At 36.5% G+C, this 16,471-nt stretch overlaps 1 protein-coding gene across 7 annotated transcripts in view; it reads left to right on the forward strand.

Moving 5' to 3' along the window:
* Window positions 1-16,471, forward strand: part of ECPAS (Ecm29 proteasome adaptor and scaffold) — a 167,478-nt gene that overhangs the window by 148,721 nt on the left and 2,286 nt on the right. For all 7 annotated transcript variants that reach the window (XM_072598073.1, XM_072598074.1, XM_072598067.1 and 4 more), the window contains 12 exons: window positions 7,320-7,385; window positions 8,683-8,772; window positions 9,306-9,372; window positions 10,336-10,427; window positions 10,519-10,585; window positions 10,671-10,862; window positions 11,197-11,405; window positions 12,176-12,219; window positions 12,313-12,505; window positions 13,983-14,124; window positions 15,284-15,389; window positions 15,588-15,676. In XM_072598073.1, coding sequence (XP_072454174.1) covers window positions 7,320-7,385; window positions 8,683-8,772; window positions 9,306-9,372; window positions 10,336-10,427; window positions 10,519-10,585; window positions 10,671-10,862; window positions 11,197-11,405; window positions 12,176-12,219; window positions 12,313-12,505; window positions 13,983-14,124; window positions 15,284-15,389; window positions 15,588-15,676 — 1,357 coding nt within the window. The remainder of the gene's footprint in view (window positions 1-7,319; window positions 7,386-8,682; window positions 8,773-9,305; window positions 9,373-10,335; window positions 10,428-10,518; window positions 10,586-10,670; window positions 10,863-11,196; window positions 11,406-12,175; window positions 12,220-12,312; window positions 12,506-13,982; window positions 14,125-15,283; window positions 15,390-15,587; window positions 15,677-16,471) is intronic.

Genomic DNA, 16,471 nt, shown 5'->3' on the forward strand with positions numbered 1-16,471 from the left:
TCTTTTTTCTAATACACATCATTTAAAAATATTCTTTAGAATTCACTACTTAGCAAAAACTTCTGGGAAAGCTGAAAAACAGTATGGCAGAAACTAGGCATAGACCAACAGTCTTATACTTTATACCAAGATAAAGTAGAAATGGGTACATGATTTAAATATAAAGGATGATATTATAAGCAAATTAGTAGAGCAAGGAATAGTTTACCTGTCAGATTTATAGAGAACAGAAGAATTTATTACCAAACAAAAGATAGAGAATGTTACAAAATGCAAAGTGAGTAATTTTGATTACATTAAACTGAAAAGTTTTTTGCATGAACAAAGCCAATGAAACCAAGATTAGAAGGGAAACAGAAATCTGGGAAGGAATTGTTACAGCCAGTGTCTCTGATAAAGGCCTCATTTCTAAAATCAAAAAAAATTTCCCAGGAAGTTTGGTCCCTCTGAAGAGTAAAAACCTCTAGGGTAGAATTCCTTTTAACAACAAGCAACAAGCCCTAGGGTTACTTGGTTTGAGAGGCTGCCTTGGTCCCAACCATGGAAACTTTTACCCCTGGATAGTGCAGGGAGTTGGTTATCTGAGCAGGGGAAGATTGAGGGAACCTGTGCTGACAAAGAACACCAGACCCTGTTGTGCTGTGAAGAGTGGTGAGGGAGATAAGGAACCGGCACTTGCCTGGTGAGTGCAGAAGCAGTGGGGCAAAAAACCCTGGCTGTGGGCACTTAAAGGAGGTTGGAGGTTTGGCTTTGATTCCAGGCTGGAGGGGAGAACTGAAGATCTGGGGCAAGAGGCACCATCTACGATATCCCAGGGTCAGAGATGATTACAAAAATTAAGATATTACCACAAAAAGTTCAAAGGCAAAGGAGAAAGAATCCAACCACAGAAAGCTCTTATGGGAATGTAGAAGACTGGGGTTCATCTTAAGAGGAGGATATTGAAGTTAAAAAAAAAAAACTCCAAAAAAACCATCAAAATGTTCACCTGCCCAAAAAGAATTCTTAGAAGATCTTTAAAAAAACTTTAAAAATCAAATGACAGAAGAAAAACTAAAAAAAAGAAAAATGAATAATCCAAGAAAAATGAGAAGATTATGAAAGAAAAATCAACCAGTTAGAAAAGGAGGTCCAGAATCTTGAAGAGGAAAATGACACCTTGAAAATTAGAATTTGGGAACATTTAATGCTTGACCAGAATTCAGAGGCAGAGCCAGGATAGTGGAGTGAGAGCAACTACTCACCTAAACTCTAAGACAAGACTCCTTCAGATACCTCTAAAAAGAGAATCTAAATGGATTTTGAAGTGGCAGAATCCAGTAGGAGACAGATTGCAGCATATTTCCAGCCCAGGACAGACTGGAAGGTTGACTGGAAGGATCTGTTGCGTGGGGCTGGAGGAGAGTACAGTGCACAGGCTGTACCAGTGTGGTCCCCTGTAGCAAAGCTGAGCAGGAAGCCCCAGGCTGTCTGAGGCCCAGATTAAATGTTTGTAAGTCACCTACTTGAACTTCTGGGAGCCAAGGTGGCAGAGTGATCAGTAAATGCTCTACCCCTCCCCTTGGTGACCTTGAAAAACCCATAAAATATTTCCCCAGGAAAAAATCCTGGAGCAGTGGGATTAGCTGAAGGGGCAGACAGTCTCTTAGTTTGTGAGGCTTGGAAAATTGCAGAGGGTGGGGTCCCTCTTGCTGTGGCTAAAAGGGACTAGTGCTGGACTGGGGCTGTTCCAGATAGCCCCACCTCAGCAAACTGAGAGGAAATCCTGAGCCCAAGTGGGGTGGAGCCCGCAGCCACCAACACCGGGACCCCAGGCATGTCTTAGCACCCCAGGGGAATCGGGATGATACTAGCATAGATAGGTTCACCAACCACTGAGCTTGCCCATGTTCTGACTCAGCAGAGGAGACCTTCTGTGGCCAGACCACCCCTCCCCTACACTTAAGGGAGCTAGCTCCAGGGAAACTCAAAGACTTTACCTGGCCTCTGCTTTCTGAACACCAGCCTGCTCAGCACCAGGTAAGCTGCAGCATTTTAGCTTCTAGCTGAAAGAACCAAAGGCCACAATACATAAAGCCTCAAGTTCTAGGAACAAGAACTGTGGGACAGAGCCTCCTGTGCCCCAGAAGCAGAGATCTACTTTAAAAGCCAGGAAAAAGGTGATCATCATGAGTAAGAAGCAAAGCAGAAAATACCATAGAATCTTTCTGTGGGGACAACGACCAAAACACAAATACCAAAGAGGTCAGCATTGAGACTGTGCTCCCATCTGAAACTTCAGAAGGGAATATGAACTGATCTCAAGCCCAAAGAGCATTCTTAGAAGAGCTCAAGAAGAATTTTAAAAACCAAATTGGAGAAATAGAATAAAAGCTGGCCAATTATTTTAAAAATATGAAAAAAAGAATTCACTGAAGAGAACAGCTCCTTAAAAAGGAAAACTGGACAAATGGAAAAGGAAGTACAAAAACTAATTAGAGAAAATAACTCCTTAAAAGGAACAATTGGACAAATGGAAAAGGAGATGCAAAAATTAACTGAAGAAAACAATTTGATAAAAATTAGAATTGGGCAGGTGCTAATTACTCTATGAGAGATCAAGAATTAGTCAAACAATCTAAAGAATGAAAAGGTAGAAGAAAATGTAAAATGTCTAATTGGCAAAACAACTGACACGGAAAATAGATCTAGGAGAGAAAAATCTAAGAATTATTGGCCTACCAGAAAGTCAGGATGCAAAAAAGAGCCTGGACAATATCTTCCAAGAAATCGTCAAGAAAAACTGCCCAGAAGTCCTAGATTCGTGAGGGTAAAATAGTCGTCAGAGGAATCCCCCATTCACCTCCTGAAAGGGATCCCAAACTTAAAACACCAAGGAATATCATTGCCAACTGAAGTGAAGGAGAAAATACTGCAGGCAACCAGAAAGAATTCATATATCGAGGAGCAAAAGTCAGGATCACATAAGACCTAGCAGCTTCTACATTAAAAGATTGAAGGAATTGGAATATGATATTCCGTAAGGCAAAGGAGCTGGGATTACAACCAAGGATGAATTACCCAGCAAAGTTGAGCATAATATCTCAGACAAGGAGCTGGACATTGAGTGAAATAAGGGATTTCCAGACCTTCCTGATGAAAAGGCCAAAGCTCAATAGAAGATTTGATTTTCAAACACAGGTCACAAGAGAGGCATAAAAAGGTAAACGGGGAAAAAAAAAAACCTTTTTATTCAATATGGGCAAACTGTTTACATCCCTATAAGGGAAGATGATACTTGTTAATCTTGAGAATTGTATATTTATTATTATATATAAAAGGAATATACGTAGATACAGGGAGCAGCTATAAATAAATGATGTGATGATAAAAATGTGATTTAAGGGTGTAAAGGGACTGTCACAGGAGGTGCGAAAAGGAGGGGGAAGAAAAAGTAAGTTACATCACTGGGAAAGGCACAAAATACATTCCAGTAGAGGGAAAGAGGGGAGGGAGATGAGCACTGTTTGAGATTTACTCTCTTCTGATTTGGTTCAAGGAGGGAGCAGCAAACTCAGTTAAGTATAGAAATCTAACTAGCTCTATAGGCAGTAGGAGAGGAAGGAAGAAAGAAAAGGGAGGGGAAGTTAAAAGGGAGAGAACAAGTAGTAAGGGAAAAGGGGAGTAAAAGGGGGGGGGTCTGAAAGAGGAGAGGGAAGACTGAGGAAGACAGTGGTCAAAAATTACAACTATTATGGAGGGGAAGGCAGAAGGGAAAACTGAAAGCATAAATGGGGGGAAAGACACAGATAGTAATCGTAACTGTGAATGTGAATGGGATGAACTCTCCCATAAAACGGAGGCGGATAGCTGAATGGATTAAAAACTATAATCCAACAATATCTTGTTTACAAGAAACACATTTGAAACTGGGGAGATACACACAGGGTAAAGGTAGAAGGTTGTAGCAGAATACATTGTGGTTCAGCTGATGTAAAAAAAAAGCAGAAGTAGCAATCCTAATCTCAGACAAAGCAAAAAGCAGAAATAGATCTAATCAAAAGAGATGAGGAAGGAAACTATATGCTGCTGAAAGATACCATAGATAACAAAGCAATATCATGATTAAACACATATGCTCCAAGTAGTATAGCATCCACATTCTTAGAGGAGAAGTGAAGGGAGTTACAGGAAGAAACAGACAGCAAAACTATACTAGTGGCGACCTCAACCTTCCCTCTCTGAACATGATAAATCTAACCTCAAAATAAACAAGAAAGAAGTTAAGGAGGTGAATGAAACTCTGGATAAGGTACATATGATAGATCTCTGAAGAAAACTGAATGGGGTTAGAAAGGAATATACCTTTTTCTCAGCGGTACATGGCACATATGCAAAAATTGACCATATGCTGGATCATAAAAACCTCACCGTACAGTGCAGAAAGGCAGAGATAGTTAGTGCATCCTTCTCGGATCATAATGCAGTAAAAATTATATGTAATCAAAGGCCATGGAAAGATAGAACAAAAATTAATTTGAAACTAAATAATCTAATCCTAAAGGATGAGTGGGTTAAACAACAAATCATAGAAAAAATTGACAACTTCATTGAAGAGAATGACAATAATGAGACAACCTCCCAAATCCCATGTGACACTGCAAAAGCAGTTATTAGGGGAAGTTTTATATCTTTGAATGCCTACGTGAATAAAATAGAGAAAGAGGAAATCAATGAATTGGGCATGCAGCTGAAAAAGCAGAAGCAGAACAAATTGCAAATCCCAAATACCAAATGAGAAATACTGAAAACCAAAGGAGAGATTAATAAAATTGAAATTAAGAAAACTATTGAACTAATAAATAAAACTAAGAGTTGGTTTTATGAAAAAACCAATAAAATTGATAAACCTTTGGACAACTTGATTAAAAAAAGGAAGGAAATCAAATTACTAATATCAATAATGAAAAGGGTGAACTAACCTCCAGTGAGGTTAATAAGAAATAAGATTAAGAACAATAAGAAATTACTTTGCCCAACTGAATGCCCATAAATTTGACAATCTGAATGAAATGGATAATTATTTTAAAAAAATACAAATTGCCCAGATTAATAGAAGATGAAGTTGAGTCCTTAAATAATCCCATCTCAGAAAAAGAAATTGAACAAGCCATCAGTGAACTCCCTAGGAAAAAATCTCAGGGCCAGATGGATTTACAAGTGAATTCTGTCAAACATTTAAAGAACAGTTAATTCCAATACTATATAAACTATTTAGGAAAATTGGGGAAGGAGTCCTCCCAAATTCTTTTTATGATACAAATATGGTTCTGATGCCTAAACCAGGAAGAGCCAAAACAGAGAAAGAGAATTATAGACCAATTTCTCTAGTGAATATAGATTCAAAAATTTTAAATAAGATATTAGCAAAAAGAATATAGCAGCTTACCACGAGAATAATACATTATGATCAGGTAGGATTTATACCAGAATGTGGGGCTGGTTCAATATTAGGAAAACAACATTATTGATCATAACAACAAAACTAACAGAAACCACACGATTATCTCAATAGATGCAGAAAAAGCTTTTGACAAAATACTGTACCCACTACTATTGAAAACATTGGAGAGCATAGGAATAAATGGAACTTTCTATAAAATAGTAAGCAGAATCTCCCTAAAACCATCAGCAAGCATTATATGCAATGGGGACAAGCTAGATGCATTCCCAGTAAGATCAGGGGTGAAACAAGGGTGTCCGTTATCACCACTGTTATTCAATATGGTACTAGAAATGTTAGCTGTAGCAATAAGAGAAGAAAAAGAAATGGAAGGAATTAGAATAGGCAAAGAAGAAACTAAATTATCCCTCTTTGCAGGTGACATGATGATATACTTAGAGAATCTCAGAGATTCAAGTAAAAAAACTACTCAATTGTAGCCTTCTAGGGTGGGGGAAGGGGGGAAAAGAACAGAGTTTAAAAGTGCACAGCAGAGGACAGAAGAAAACTAAAATTTACAAGAAAGCAAAGAAAAAATGGACAGTTCTCAACACAACATGTATTATTTATCATACAGGCTTGGTTGTTACTTATTTTGAATCCTCTCTGATGTTCTGCTATGCACGTAATGCTTTTTTTCTTGACTTTGTATTTGAGTTCCAGTATTTAAGTTTATGATATATTTTTGTTTCTTTTTTCTCTTCTGTATTTGTGTTTTGGTGTTTGAGTCTAAAATAAAATTTTTTAAAATGCTCTAAATGATTATTGATTACAGAAATGCAAATCAAAACAACTCTGAGGTACCATATCACACTTATCAGATTGGCTAACATGACAAAACAGGAAAATGATAAGTGTTGGAGATGTGGGAAAATTGGAACACAAATGCATTGTTGGTAGAATTGTGAACTGATCCAACCAACCTGGAGAACAATTTGAAACTGTGCCCAAAGGGCTATAAAACTGTGTGTACCTTTTGACCCAGCAATATCACCTTTGTATTCTAAAGAGCTCATAAGAACGGGAAAGGGTCCCACATGTACAAAAATATTTATAGCAGCTCTTTTTGGGGTGGCCAACAATTGGAAATTGAGAGGATGCCTATTAATTGGGGAATGGCTGAACACGTTATGGTATGTGAGTGTAATGGAATGCTATTGTTCCTTAAGAAATGATAATAGGCAGATTTCAGAAAAATCTGGAAAGACTTACATGAACTGATGCTGAGTGAAGTGAGCAGAACCAGGAGAACCCTGTACACAGTAACAGCCACAGTGTGTGAGGACCAACTTGGATGGACTTAATTCTTCTTAGCAGTGCAAGGATCTAAGACTACTCAGAAAGGCTCATGATGGAAAATGCTGTTCACATCCTGAAAAAAAAGCTATGGAGTCTGAAGGCAGATTGAAACATACTATTTTCTCTCTCGTTGCTATTGTCTTTTCTTTTTTGTAGTTTCTCCTATTGGTTCTGATTCTTTTTTATAACGTGTTATATGTTTTAATATGTGAAAATGTTTTAATATGATTGTATATATAAAGCCTGCATCAGATTGCATGCCATCTTGGAGAGGAGAGGTAGAGGGAGAAAATTTAGAACTCAAAATCTTATGGAAGTGAATGTTGAAAATTTAAAATAAATTTAAAAAAAAAAGATTTTATAAAAAGTATTCTTTACCCTGGGTTGAAAATGAATTTATGCAAAATTTCCTTTTTTAAGTTTAGGAATTTTTACTATTTGGTTTCTATGTATGAACTTCTTCGTTTGTGCTTAAATGAACTCTAGAGAGAAATGTTTATAAACACTCCACAGTAATTTCACTATTTTTTTCTTGAAGACTGCAATGGATAGTGCTAGACTCAGTGCTGCTAAATCCTCTCCCATGATGGAAACAATCAACATGGTAAGTATCTAAATGGAAAGAGAACTATTTCAGGTTGTGCATTGCTTCTTTAAGAAACAATATATTTTTCAGGTTTCATTTATTAGCTAAAACTATGTCTTCCAAGTAACTCCTCCCACAAGGAAGAAACTTTGTCCCTAAGGAAGAAACACAAGAAACTAAGGAATCTTGAGCAGTGATTCTCAGACATATTCCTTGTACAGACCCTCCTTAAGCTCACATAACCCCTTCCAGACACCAAAACTAACATCTCAGAATTATGTTTTATTCAGAGTAGGTAAATAGTAACAAGATTCTTTTACTTTTGCCAAATTCATAGAAAAGTTAGATTGTATTTCGCCACTGATGAACTACTTACCTAATTGGGGCTAATTGAAAAGCACAAATAGGGAATGGTGGGTAGGTGTCAAGGTAAATATTGGGGGTGGAATAACTCATTGTTGTGGTTAGGAAAAGAGAAGGGGTAAAACTGATGTTGCTGAAGTGAAATTGGTTTCCATAGTGACTGTGCATGGCTCCTTCAGCCTTGGTGTGAAAAATTATTTAAAAGCCTAGACTGTTTGTCCTTATTTGTGGTTATCTGAGAACACTTTTGATCTCTTGGAAATGGTGTCTTTAATTCAGCTTGCTCTTTAAAATATTTATGTACTTTTCATTGGGTCACATGGGGTTGGGCAAATGAAGTGATTTAACAGTTGAGAATGAGTATCTCCTTCTGTGCAGAGTCCTGTCCTTGTTTGGGGGAGGAAAACAGAAGAGCTAGAAGACACAGTCATGGCCTTTAAGGAGTTTATAACCTAGTTAGGATACAGAGAGCGTATTTTAAAAAATAAAAGTACATGCAGGTATTAAAAAATTTTTAAATATATACTCTTAGGGAACTTTGAGTAGAAAAATGCTTATGTTACTGAGGTGGGGTAGTTGAGAAAGGCTTTCTAAAGGAGGTAAGTTTTAAGCCATATCTTGAGGTATGCGTTGGATTAGAATTGACCTGGAAGAGGAGTAGAAAGTTCAGGTAGAGCTACCTTGTTCATGATTAGTTTTTGGTAACATCTCTGCTACGCTGCTGTTTTTCTCTGATTTGTAGAAACACTGACCAGGCCAATAGCAGAGAGAGCACAGTTCACTTATTTTTCTGTAATCGGTGTTTTGAAATCAGAATGTGTAACATGTGAAAACCTCAACTCTTCCAAATTAATATAAACCCTATGATCATGTAATTTGCAGTGTTTTCTTACATCTCTGTACCTGACTAGACTTTCCTCTAAAGGTTTACCTTTGCATTTTTTTCTCTTAGTGCCTGCAATACCTAGATGTGTCTGTCTTGGGCGAGCTAGTTCCTAGGTTGTGTGAATTGATCAAAAGTGGAGTAGGTCTTGGTACTAAGGTAAGTATATCTATGGGGGAAACCTCCAATAAATTCATCAAGTTTTTTTGAGTACTAGTCATTGATGGAAATACAAAGATAAATAAGACATGGCCTCAGCTTTTTTTTTTTTTCATTTAATCCACAAAAATCTAGTCACGTACTTTGCAATATATGTATATCTATAGTATCTGTATGCTAATTTGTGTTTTTAACTGTTCAGTATTGTTACTCGACATTCATTTTCTTTTCTTCAGGGCTGCACTAATAACTCATTTTTAAAAATTCTTATATTGTGCAACTTGGATATTCAGTGGAATTGTTAATGCAGAACACATCAGTGAGATCGTTTTTAGTTGCCATGTATGTACCTTTTGAGTGATCCCATCAGTATAAGTTGATGATTAAAGGTTTAGAGTAGCTAGTCTCTCTTGTTGTTAACTTAGTACATCCTCCTCTTTAAATGACTATAGCCAAAACAAGGGATTTGTTGTTGGTTTTTTATGAAGAAAAATGGCTATCAAATTTAAGTGTTTTCCTCTGTAATTTTACAGGGAGGATGTGCCAGTGTAGTTGTGTCATTAACCACTCAGTGTCCTCAGGACCTAACACCTTACTCTGGTAAGTTTTTAAATCCCTTAATCTTGTGTGCATATGGTAATGTCTCGTGTAGTAGCTGTTTTTCAATGTTAAACAGGATCTGTCAGTGACTGATGGTGGCCCAGGTTTCTTCTTTCTTTCCCTTTCCCATTTTGATTAATCACTACCTAATAACCTTAGTGACTTCTCTAGGTTTTAGGTCCCCATTTCGTGGGGGATGCTTAGGTATTTCTCAAGAGAATTGAAATATGTTGGACTGTATCCTCCTTGGACAAGGAATCACTGTCCAGTGATTTATAGAAACATACTGGGACAGTAACAGGATAAAACTCTCAATATACTTATCAATCATGTAGAGAGTCATGGAATTTTAAAATAAAAATGTGTAACAAGTGAAAACTCTGGATTCTTCTAAATTAATATAAATCATATGGTTATATAATGTGTATGATTGGTTGTTATTTTGTTAAAGCTATAGACCTGATGTGACTTTTGATTACAAATTGATTATACATCAGAATCTTCCTTCCCCAGAGGATTCCTGGATGGGTGAATGAGCTTCACTTACCAAAGCTTCATTTTATTACCTATCCAGTTTTTACTTGTTTGCTAAAGGTTCTTTCCTCATTAACTTTGCAGACACTTTCTATTGTAATTCAGTTTAATTGAATAAACATTTATTGAACAAGTTAATTTATTACTTTAAAAGCTTCTACTATCTCCCAGATACTTTTATCAATTGTTACATCTCATTAAGTGGAAAGCAGCTAAGGAATAGCCAAGTCCTTTCTAATGCAACAGTCTCAATTCCTGTATAGTAAATGCATGAGCCTTCGTGTATTATGGGCTATTAATTGGCTATTAATGGTTTATTAGGGCTTTATAAGGAGAAGTTTTAGTCATAGTGTGGTACACTCTATTCTGTGCTAAATATCAAAGAAGTTAGCTAAAAGCCTTAAGTTGTCTTCTGCCTTTTGCCAACAGGAAAACTCATGAGTGCATTGCTCAGTGGCTTGACAGATCGGAACAATGTGGTACAAAAGTCCTTTGCATTTGCCATGGGACATTTAGTTCGAGTAAGTGGTTGGTCTCTCATTTAATTGTAAAAATAATTGTAAAAAATAATTAGTTAATCTTTTAAAATTATTTGAATTCTTTGCTTTTCAGACCTCACGGGATAGTAGCACTGAGAAACTGCTACAGAAGCTTAACAGCTGGTATATGGAAAAGGAAGGTACTCTCAACTTTGATATCAGCAGCTCAGTTCAGGTTTTTTGTTTATTTTGCCAAATCCTATTTGTGTGTCCCCTTGTTTTTAGAACCGATCTACAAGAGCTCATGCGCTTTAACCATTCATGCCATTGGGCGCTACAGCCCTGACGTGCTCAAGAGCCATGCCAAGGAAGTATTGCCATTGGCATTCCTAGGCATGCATGAAGCAGCTGGTGAGGACAAGGGGGAGAAGGATGAGGCCACTCTGTGGACTGAAGTGTGGCAGGAAAACGTGCCAGGTCTGTGACCCTAAATCCCTTCCTTCCTTCCTTTGGAACTGAAACTCAGATTTGTTAATCATAGGATTATCTTCCTATGTGCCCCATAACCAAATCCATATAGTTTAATCCTTGTATGCTTTTGATCAGAAGTTAGATAATAGATAATTTAGCATGTGTCTGCATACTCATTTGAAGTGTTGAACTTCTGTCTCTTTTTTTACAAGCGAAAAATTTTGTCATATGTAAGATTGCGTAATAGTCTAAAGGGGCAGATCACTGTTAAGAAAATCACTTGGCTGAATGTATAATGTATTCCTTCATAATTATATTAATCTTGCTTTCATTAATGCAGGTTCCTTTGGTGGCATTCGATTATATATGCAGGAATTGATTGTTATTACCCAGAAAGCTTTGCAGTCTCCGTCTTGGAAAATGAAAGCCCAGGGTGCAGCTGCCATGGCATCTATTGCAAAGCAAACAAGTTCCCTAGTACCTCCGTATCTGGGAATGATAATGACTGCATTATTGCAGGGGTTGGCTGGAAGAACATGGACAGGAAAGGTAAAAGAATCATTCATGTCAAGTTGATTTTGGAGGTATCTAATTCTTGACAATAGACACTTAGCATGGTTTCAAGTATTGGTATTTCCAGTAAGAATAAATTAAATTCTGTATATTCTGTCCTTTCTAGGCAATATGCTAGATATTAGGATACAGATACAAAGAATGAAGCAGCCCCTACTTGTGAAGAGCTTAACATTCATGTATAACTTTCAAAGTTTGATTATTACTTAACTGGAAATAGTATTGCTTTTCTATACTAGATTTTGCATATGTCTGCCGTTAGACTGAGCTAGTTAGTCTTTTACTAATTTACCCACATCTTCCTATTTCATATAAACTGAAAGTTAAAACTTGGAGTAGTATGGTCACTATGTGGTGTTCATATATCTCAGTCTGACTTAGAAACCAGAACAGAGTTCTCTAGGGTTTTCCCTAAGGGGATGATGGACACTCACATTAGATAAACAGCTGACCATTGAGAGAGCGTAGTTATGTGCTTGCAGGCCTAGAGTTAAATAACAATGTTGACTGTTTTTTGTAAATGGGCTATATAACATCATATTTGACAAGAGCAGTCATTGGAAGTAATGAAACCTTAAAAACCCTGCAGTGTAATAGAACGTAGAATATCTTGTCTATTGTAGATGAAAATGAAATGATTCTGAGTTTGCTAATGGAATCATTATTTGGAGGATGCAGGTGGCATGTATGGACCTGATAAATAATGTTTTCATAAAGAAATGTTTTCTCTCTTTTAAATCCCCTAGGAAGAACTGTTAAAAGCCATTGCATGTGTTGTAGTAGCTTGTAGGTAAGCATTCTTTCAATGAATATGTCATTTGCTGATTTCAACTGAAAGCCAAAACTTTTAATAATCAATGATTTTTTTAAATATATCCTATAGTGCAGAGCTGGAAAAGTCAGTGCCTAATCAGCCCAGTATAAATGAGATTGTTCAGACTGTTCTGAAGGAGTGTCGCAAAGACAACATCAAATACAAGATGGTAGCCATTAGATGTATAGCTGATATACTCAATGCCACTAAAGAAGATAGATTCCAGGAGCTGTCTGACATTGTTGTTCCAATGATTAAAAAGGTAAAAATTGCTAGCCTGAAGCTATTCTCATGGTGAAATGTTTGGTTATCTTAGTTACAAAAAAAGAAAAGGGGAAAATGTTTTCTCTATCCTTTTCTGATCTTTTTTTCTTTTTAAGTAGCCTTTACCATGAAAGCACATCTGAGAGAAACTAGCTTCAGTGGTGCAGAGCAGGAATCTGGCATCTAGATATTTCACTGCCAACTGTAGCACTAGCAGTTCATATAGATCTTTCCATACTTCTGTAGTCATCATATTTATCACTTCTTAAAGCACAGTAATAATCCATTATATTTTTTGTACAGTGAGCTTGGTGTGAAACCAGGACCTTCATTCATTAAGCAGTGCATGTAACCCTGTGCCAACTAGTAGTCAGAGAACCTTGGCTCAGTGATAAGCTGTGTGATATAATTTTTATAAAATGCATAGAAATTTTGATGGTTGAATATTCTTGTTCACAGTCCTGAACCTTAGACTTCATTTCCACAGTTGGCAGTGAAAGCGATTAGAAGTTCTGAGTCGGAGCCATTAAGTACAAGGGGTAACAGTGTTAAGCACAGAAGCGCTGAATGGTTTACTTAAAAGTGACATGGTGATGAGTTTAGCACCTAAAGCAAGATCAGTGGTTCCTAGTCTGGTTGTTGTTATCACTAGGCCTATATAAGAGATAAATCTTTTTTTCTTTTTTAATGCAAGTTTTTATTGATAGCTCTTCTTGTTACATTGCCTAAATTTCTCCCCATCTCCTTCCCTCTCTCAGAAAGCCATTCCTTATAATAATATTCTTCAAAGAAAAAATAGAAAAAGGATCAGTAAAATCAATCAATGTATCAAAAAAGTCTGAAATATATGCAGTATTCCATAACTCTAGACTTCATCCCTCTGCAAAGGAACTGAAGGAAGTGACTTGTGTCTGTTCTTTGGGGCCATGATGTTCTTTCTAATTCCATAACATTCACTTCGTGTTTTGTGGTATTTGTTCTTCCTGTTCACGTTGTTATAGTCATGTATATTGTTTCTTGGCTCCACTTAATTCATTCTGTATCAGTTCATGTAGATCTTTGCATACTTCTCTGAAGTTATCATATTTGACATTTCTTACAGCACAATAATATTCCTCTACATTTTTGTATCGTGGTGTGTTTAGCCATTCCCCAGTTGTTGGGCATCTATTTTGCTTCTAGTTCTTTGCTACCCCAGAAAAGTATTACTGTAAATATTTTGGTCTTGATGGGGACTTTCTTCTAATCAGTGACCTTCTGGAGGTATATAGTCCACTGTGAAATGGAATCTCTGGGTCAAGGATATGTACATTTTAGTCACTTTATTTGAATAATTCCAAATTGTTTTACAGAATGGTTGTACTGATGCTCAGTTCTACCAACAATGCACTAGTGTACCTAGATTTCCATAACTCCTCCAACATTGACTTCCTACAAAAGATGACATTTTTTCATTTTTCTTCAACGTGTCCTAGAATTCTCTTGAAAGTGTTGGTGCCCGGACATCAAAAAATGAAGAGGATGATAATGAGAAGGAAAAGGAACTTCAGATGGAATCTCTGCTATGTGCCTTTGAGAGCATAGGCAAAGCTTGGCCTAGAAATGTGGAGACTCAATGTAAGCACATCAGTGACTCTAAAGTCTGAGGAAGGGATTTAGTAAGAAAGTGCTTCTGGGGACAGCTCTTGACTCAGAGTGAACAGTTTCTTTTTTAAGTAATCATTGACTTCTTGTCTGCTTGATTTTAGATAGTCAAAGTTAACACAATATTTGATTCTGCTGACCTGTGAATATTCTTATCAACCTCTTTGTGACAGTTTAACCCACTAATGTTGTTGACATACGTCCTTTTTTCATTGTCATGATGCATGAAGATGAATCTATAGAATATATATAATCTTTAGCCACTGTAACATATCCAGAAGAAAAATCTCTCCAGTTTGAAGTTATGTTAGCTTCACTACATAATTCTCATTAGGCACATGATTTCTATAGTTGGTCATTTGTGACTGAGATGAGCCTTTTTAGACACTGATGACTTTTTGGAGACTTCATCCCCAGTACATAGTATCCCCATGGGAGGAAGTGAAATAGAAGTGCTTATTTCGAGAAACGTTTTGCCATCTAGCCAAACTTGCTGCCAGTTTACATTCTGGACAAGACATAAAAACGTTTCTTGGTTTAGGAAGGGCTGATTGGAGTTCACACATCCTACTTTGGCATGTTCCAGTGTTTTAATTATTATACCTTGCATTGTACCCTGTTGCTTTTTTCTTAGTATTTTTAATGTTTTTCAATTTTCTTTTCTGACTCTTGATCTGGTTTGACTACAACCAGAATTAAGGTGTTTTTTTTCTAAGCCACTGATTTGCTAATTTTTTAGAGGAGATATTTTTTTCTGTCATAATTATAGTACAGGGATAAGAAAAAAAGTAATTTTTTCCCAGGAAAGGAGTTATATCTTAAAATAATATGAACTTATGGGTATTATCTTCACTGCTTGATAGTTAGATATGAATGCTTAAGATAAGTCACTAGTGCATAAAATCTAGTTTGAACTAAAAACAGGTTTTTTAGGAAGGGAAAGGTTTGGTCAAGTTAGTTTAAAAGTTAACATTTATGGTAGACTCGATGGAACAATTAATAAATATATTTTGAGGAACTGTATATAGGAAATAGGCACATTAAGACTTAGCTGAATTATTCTGGAAAATACTGGGAAATTTCCAGGAAATACTAATTTAAGCTTAAGGACTCAATTTGCACTTTTTCTTAGGTTGCTACCGTCAGGAGTTGTGCAAGCTAATGTGTGAACGACTGAAACTCAGCACATGGAAAGTACAACTGGGTGTCCTGAGGTCGATGAATGCCTATTTTCAGGGGTAATTCACTTTATACTTCAAAGGTTTCTTATTTTTCTTCTGGCATGATTGTATAACCAGTAGCATCCTAGCTTTTCGTCATGATATCAGCTAAAAATAACTTAATATGATGGATGCAGATATTACATTTTAGTCAAAAAAAATGTATTGGAATGATTTCTATTGCTTAAAAGAATATCTTTATTCTAATTTCGTTAGGTTAATGCTTTTAGAAAAGGAGCATGCAGATTCTGAGGCTTTGACTGAAATACTGCTTGAGACTTGTTCATCAATCACACATTCTTTAGGTAAGCTTGCTCTCAAATTGGTTGATGTCTTGGCTGGGTTTGCTGTTTCTTATTGTTTTGTTTTTTAAATTAGACAAGGGATGGCTCTGGATAAAGAAAGAAGGGAAAATATATTTGGAAATGAAAGTGATAGGAAAACAAAAGCTCAGTTAAACTGATCAAATTTAATTTAAGACCAAATTAAATTCAGGTTTTTTTTTGAAGAATATATCTAGTAGCTAAAGGTTTTAGCTAAAAATATTTGATTATCTAACTCTTGAAGTGGATTTGCAGTGACACATCTCTTGAAAACATGAGTCTCCTGAGTACTGGAGACAAAATAATCAAAAAGGAGAAGAAAGTTGAGTTCTTCAAATTGCAGTGAATTAAATTTGAATTCCTAGAAAAATTCTAGGAATTTGCTATTCCGAGGATGATTTCTATGCCTTTAGCTTACAAACTCAGATTTAGAGCTAGTTGGGACCTTAGTCACACTCCTTTTGACTGCCCGGAATTTTGCAGGTAAGGAACTGAAGACCCAGGTAAAGTTGAATGGAAATATGGTTTGTGGACAGAGGACTGGGAGTTAAGGAATCTGGCTTCCTCTCTTAAGATTTTTCCATGGTTCAGTCCTTTATCCCTCAACAGGTCATAAACTCTGTATTCTTAATACTGTTCTGATAGAGTATCTTTCATTTGTTTTTCAGTCGTATTGTACTCATTGTGATTCCATTTGGGGTTTCCTTGGCAAAAATATTGGAGTGGATTGCCATTTCCTTCTCGTATTCATTTTACAGATGAGGAAACTGAGGCAAG

The sequence above is a fragment of the Notamacropus eugenii genome, chromosome 3 (genome assembly GCF_028372415.1).
Source record: "Notamacropus eugenii isolate mMacEug1 chromosome 3, mMacEug1.pri_v2, whole genome shotgun sequence".
NCBI classification, from domain to species: domain Eukaryota; kingdom Metazoa; phylum Chordata; class Mammalia; order Diprotodontia; family Macropodidae; genus Notamacropus; species Notamacropus eugenii.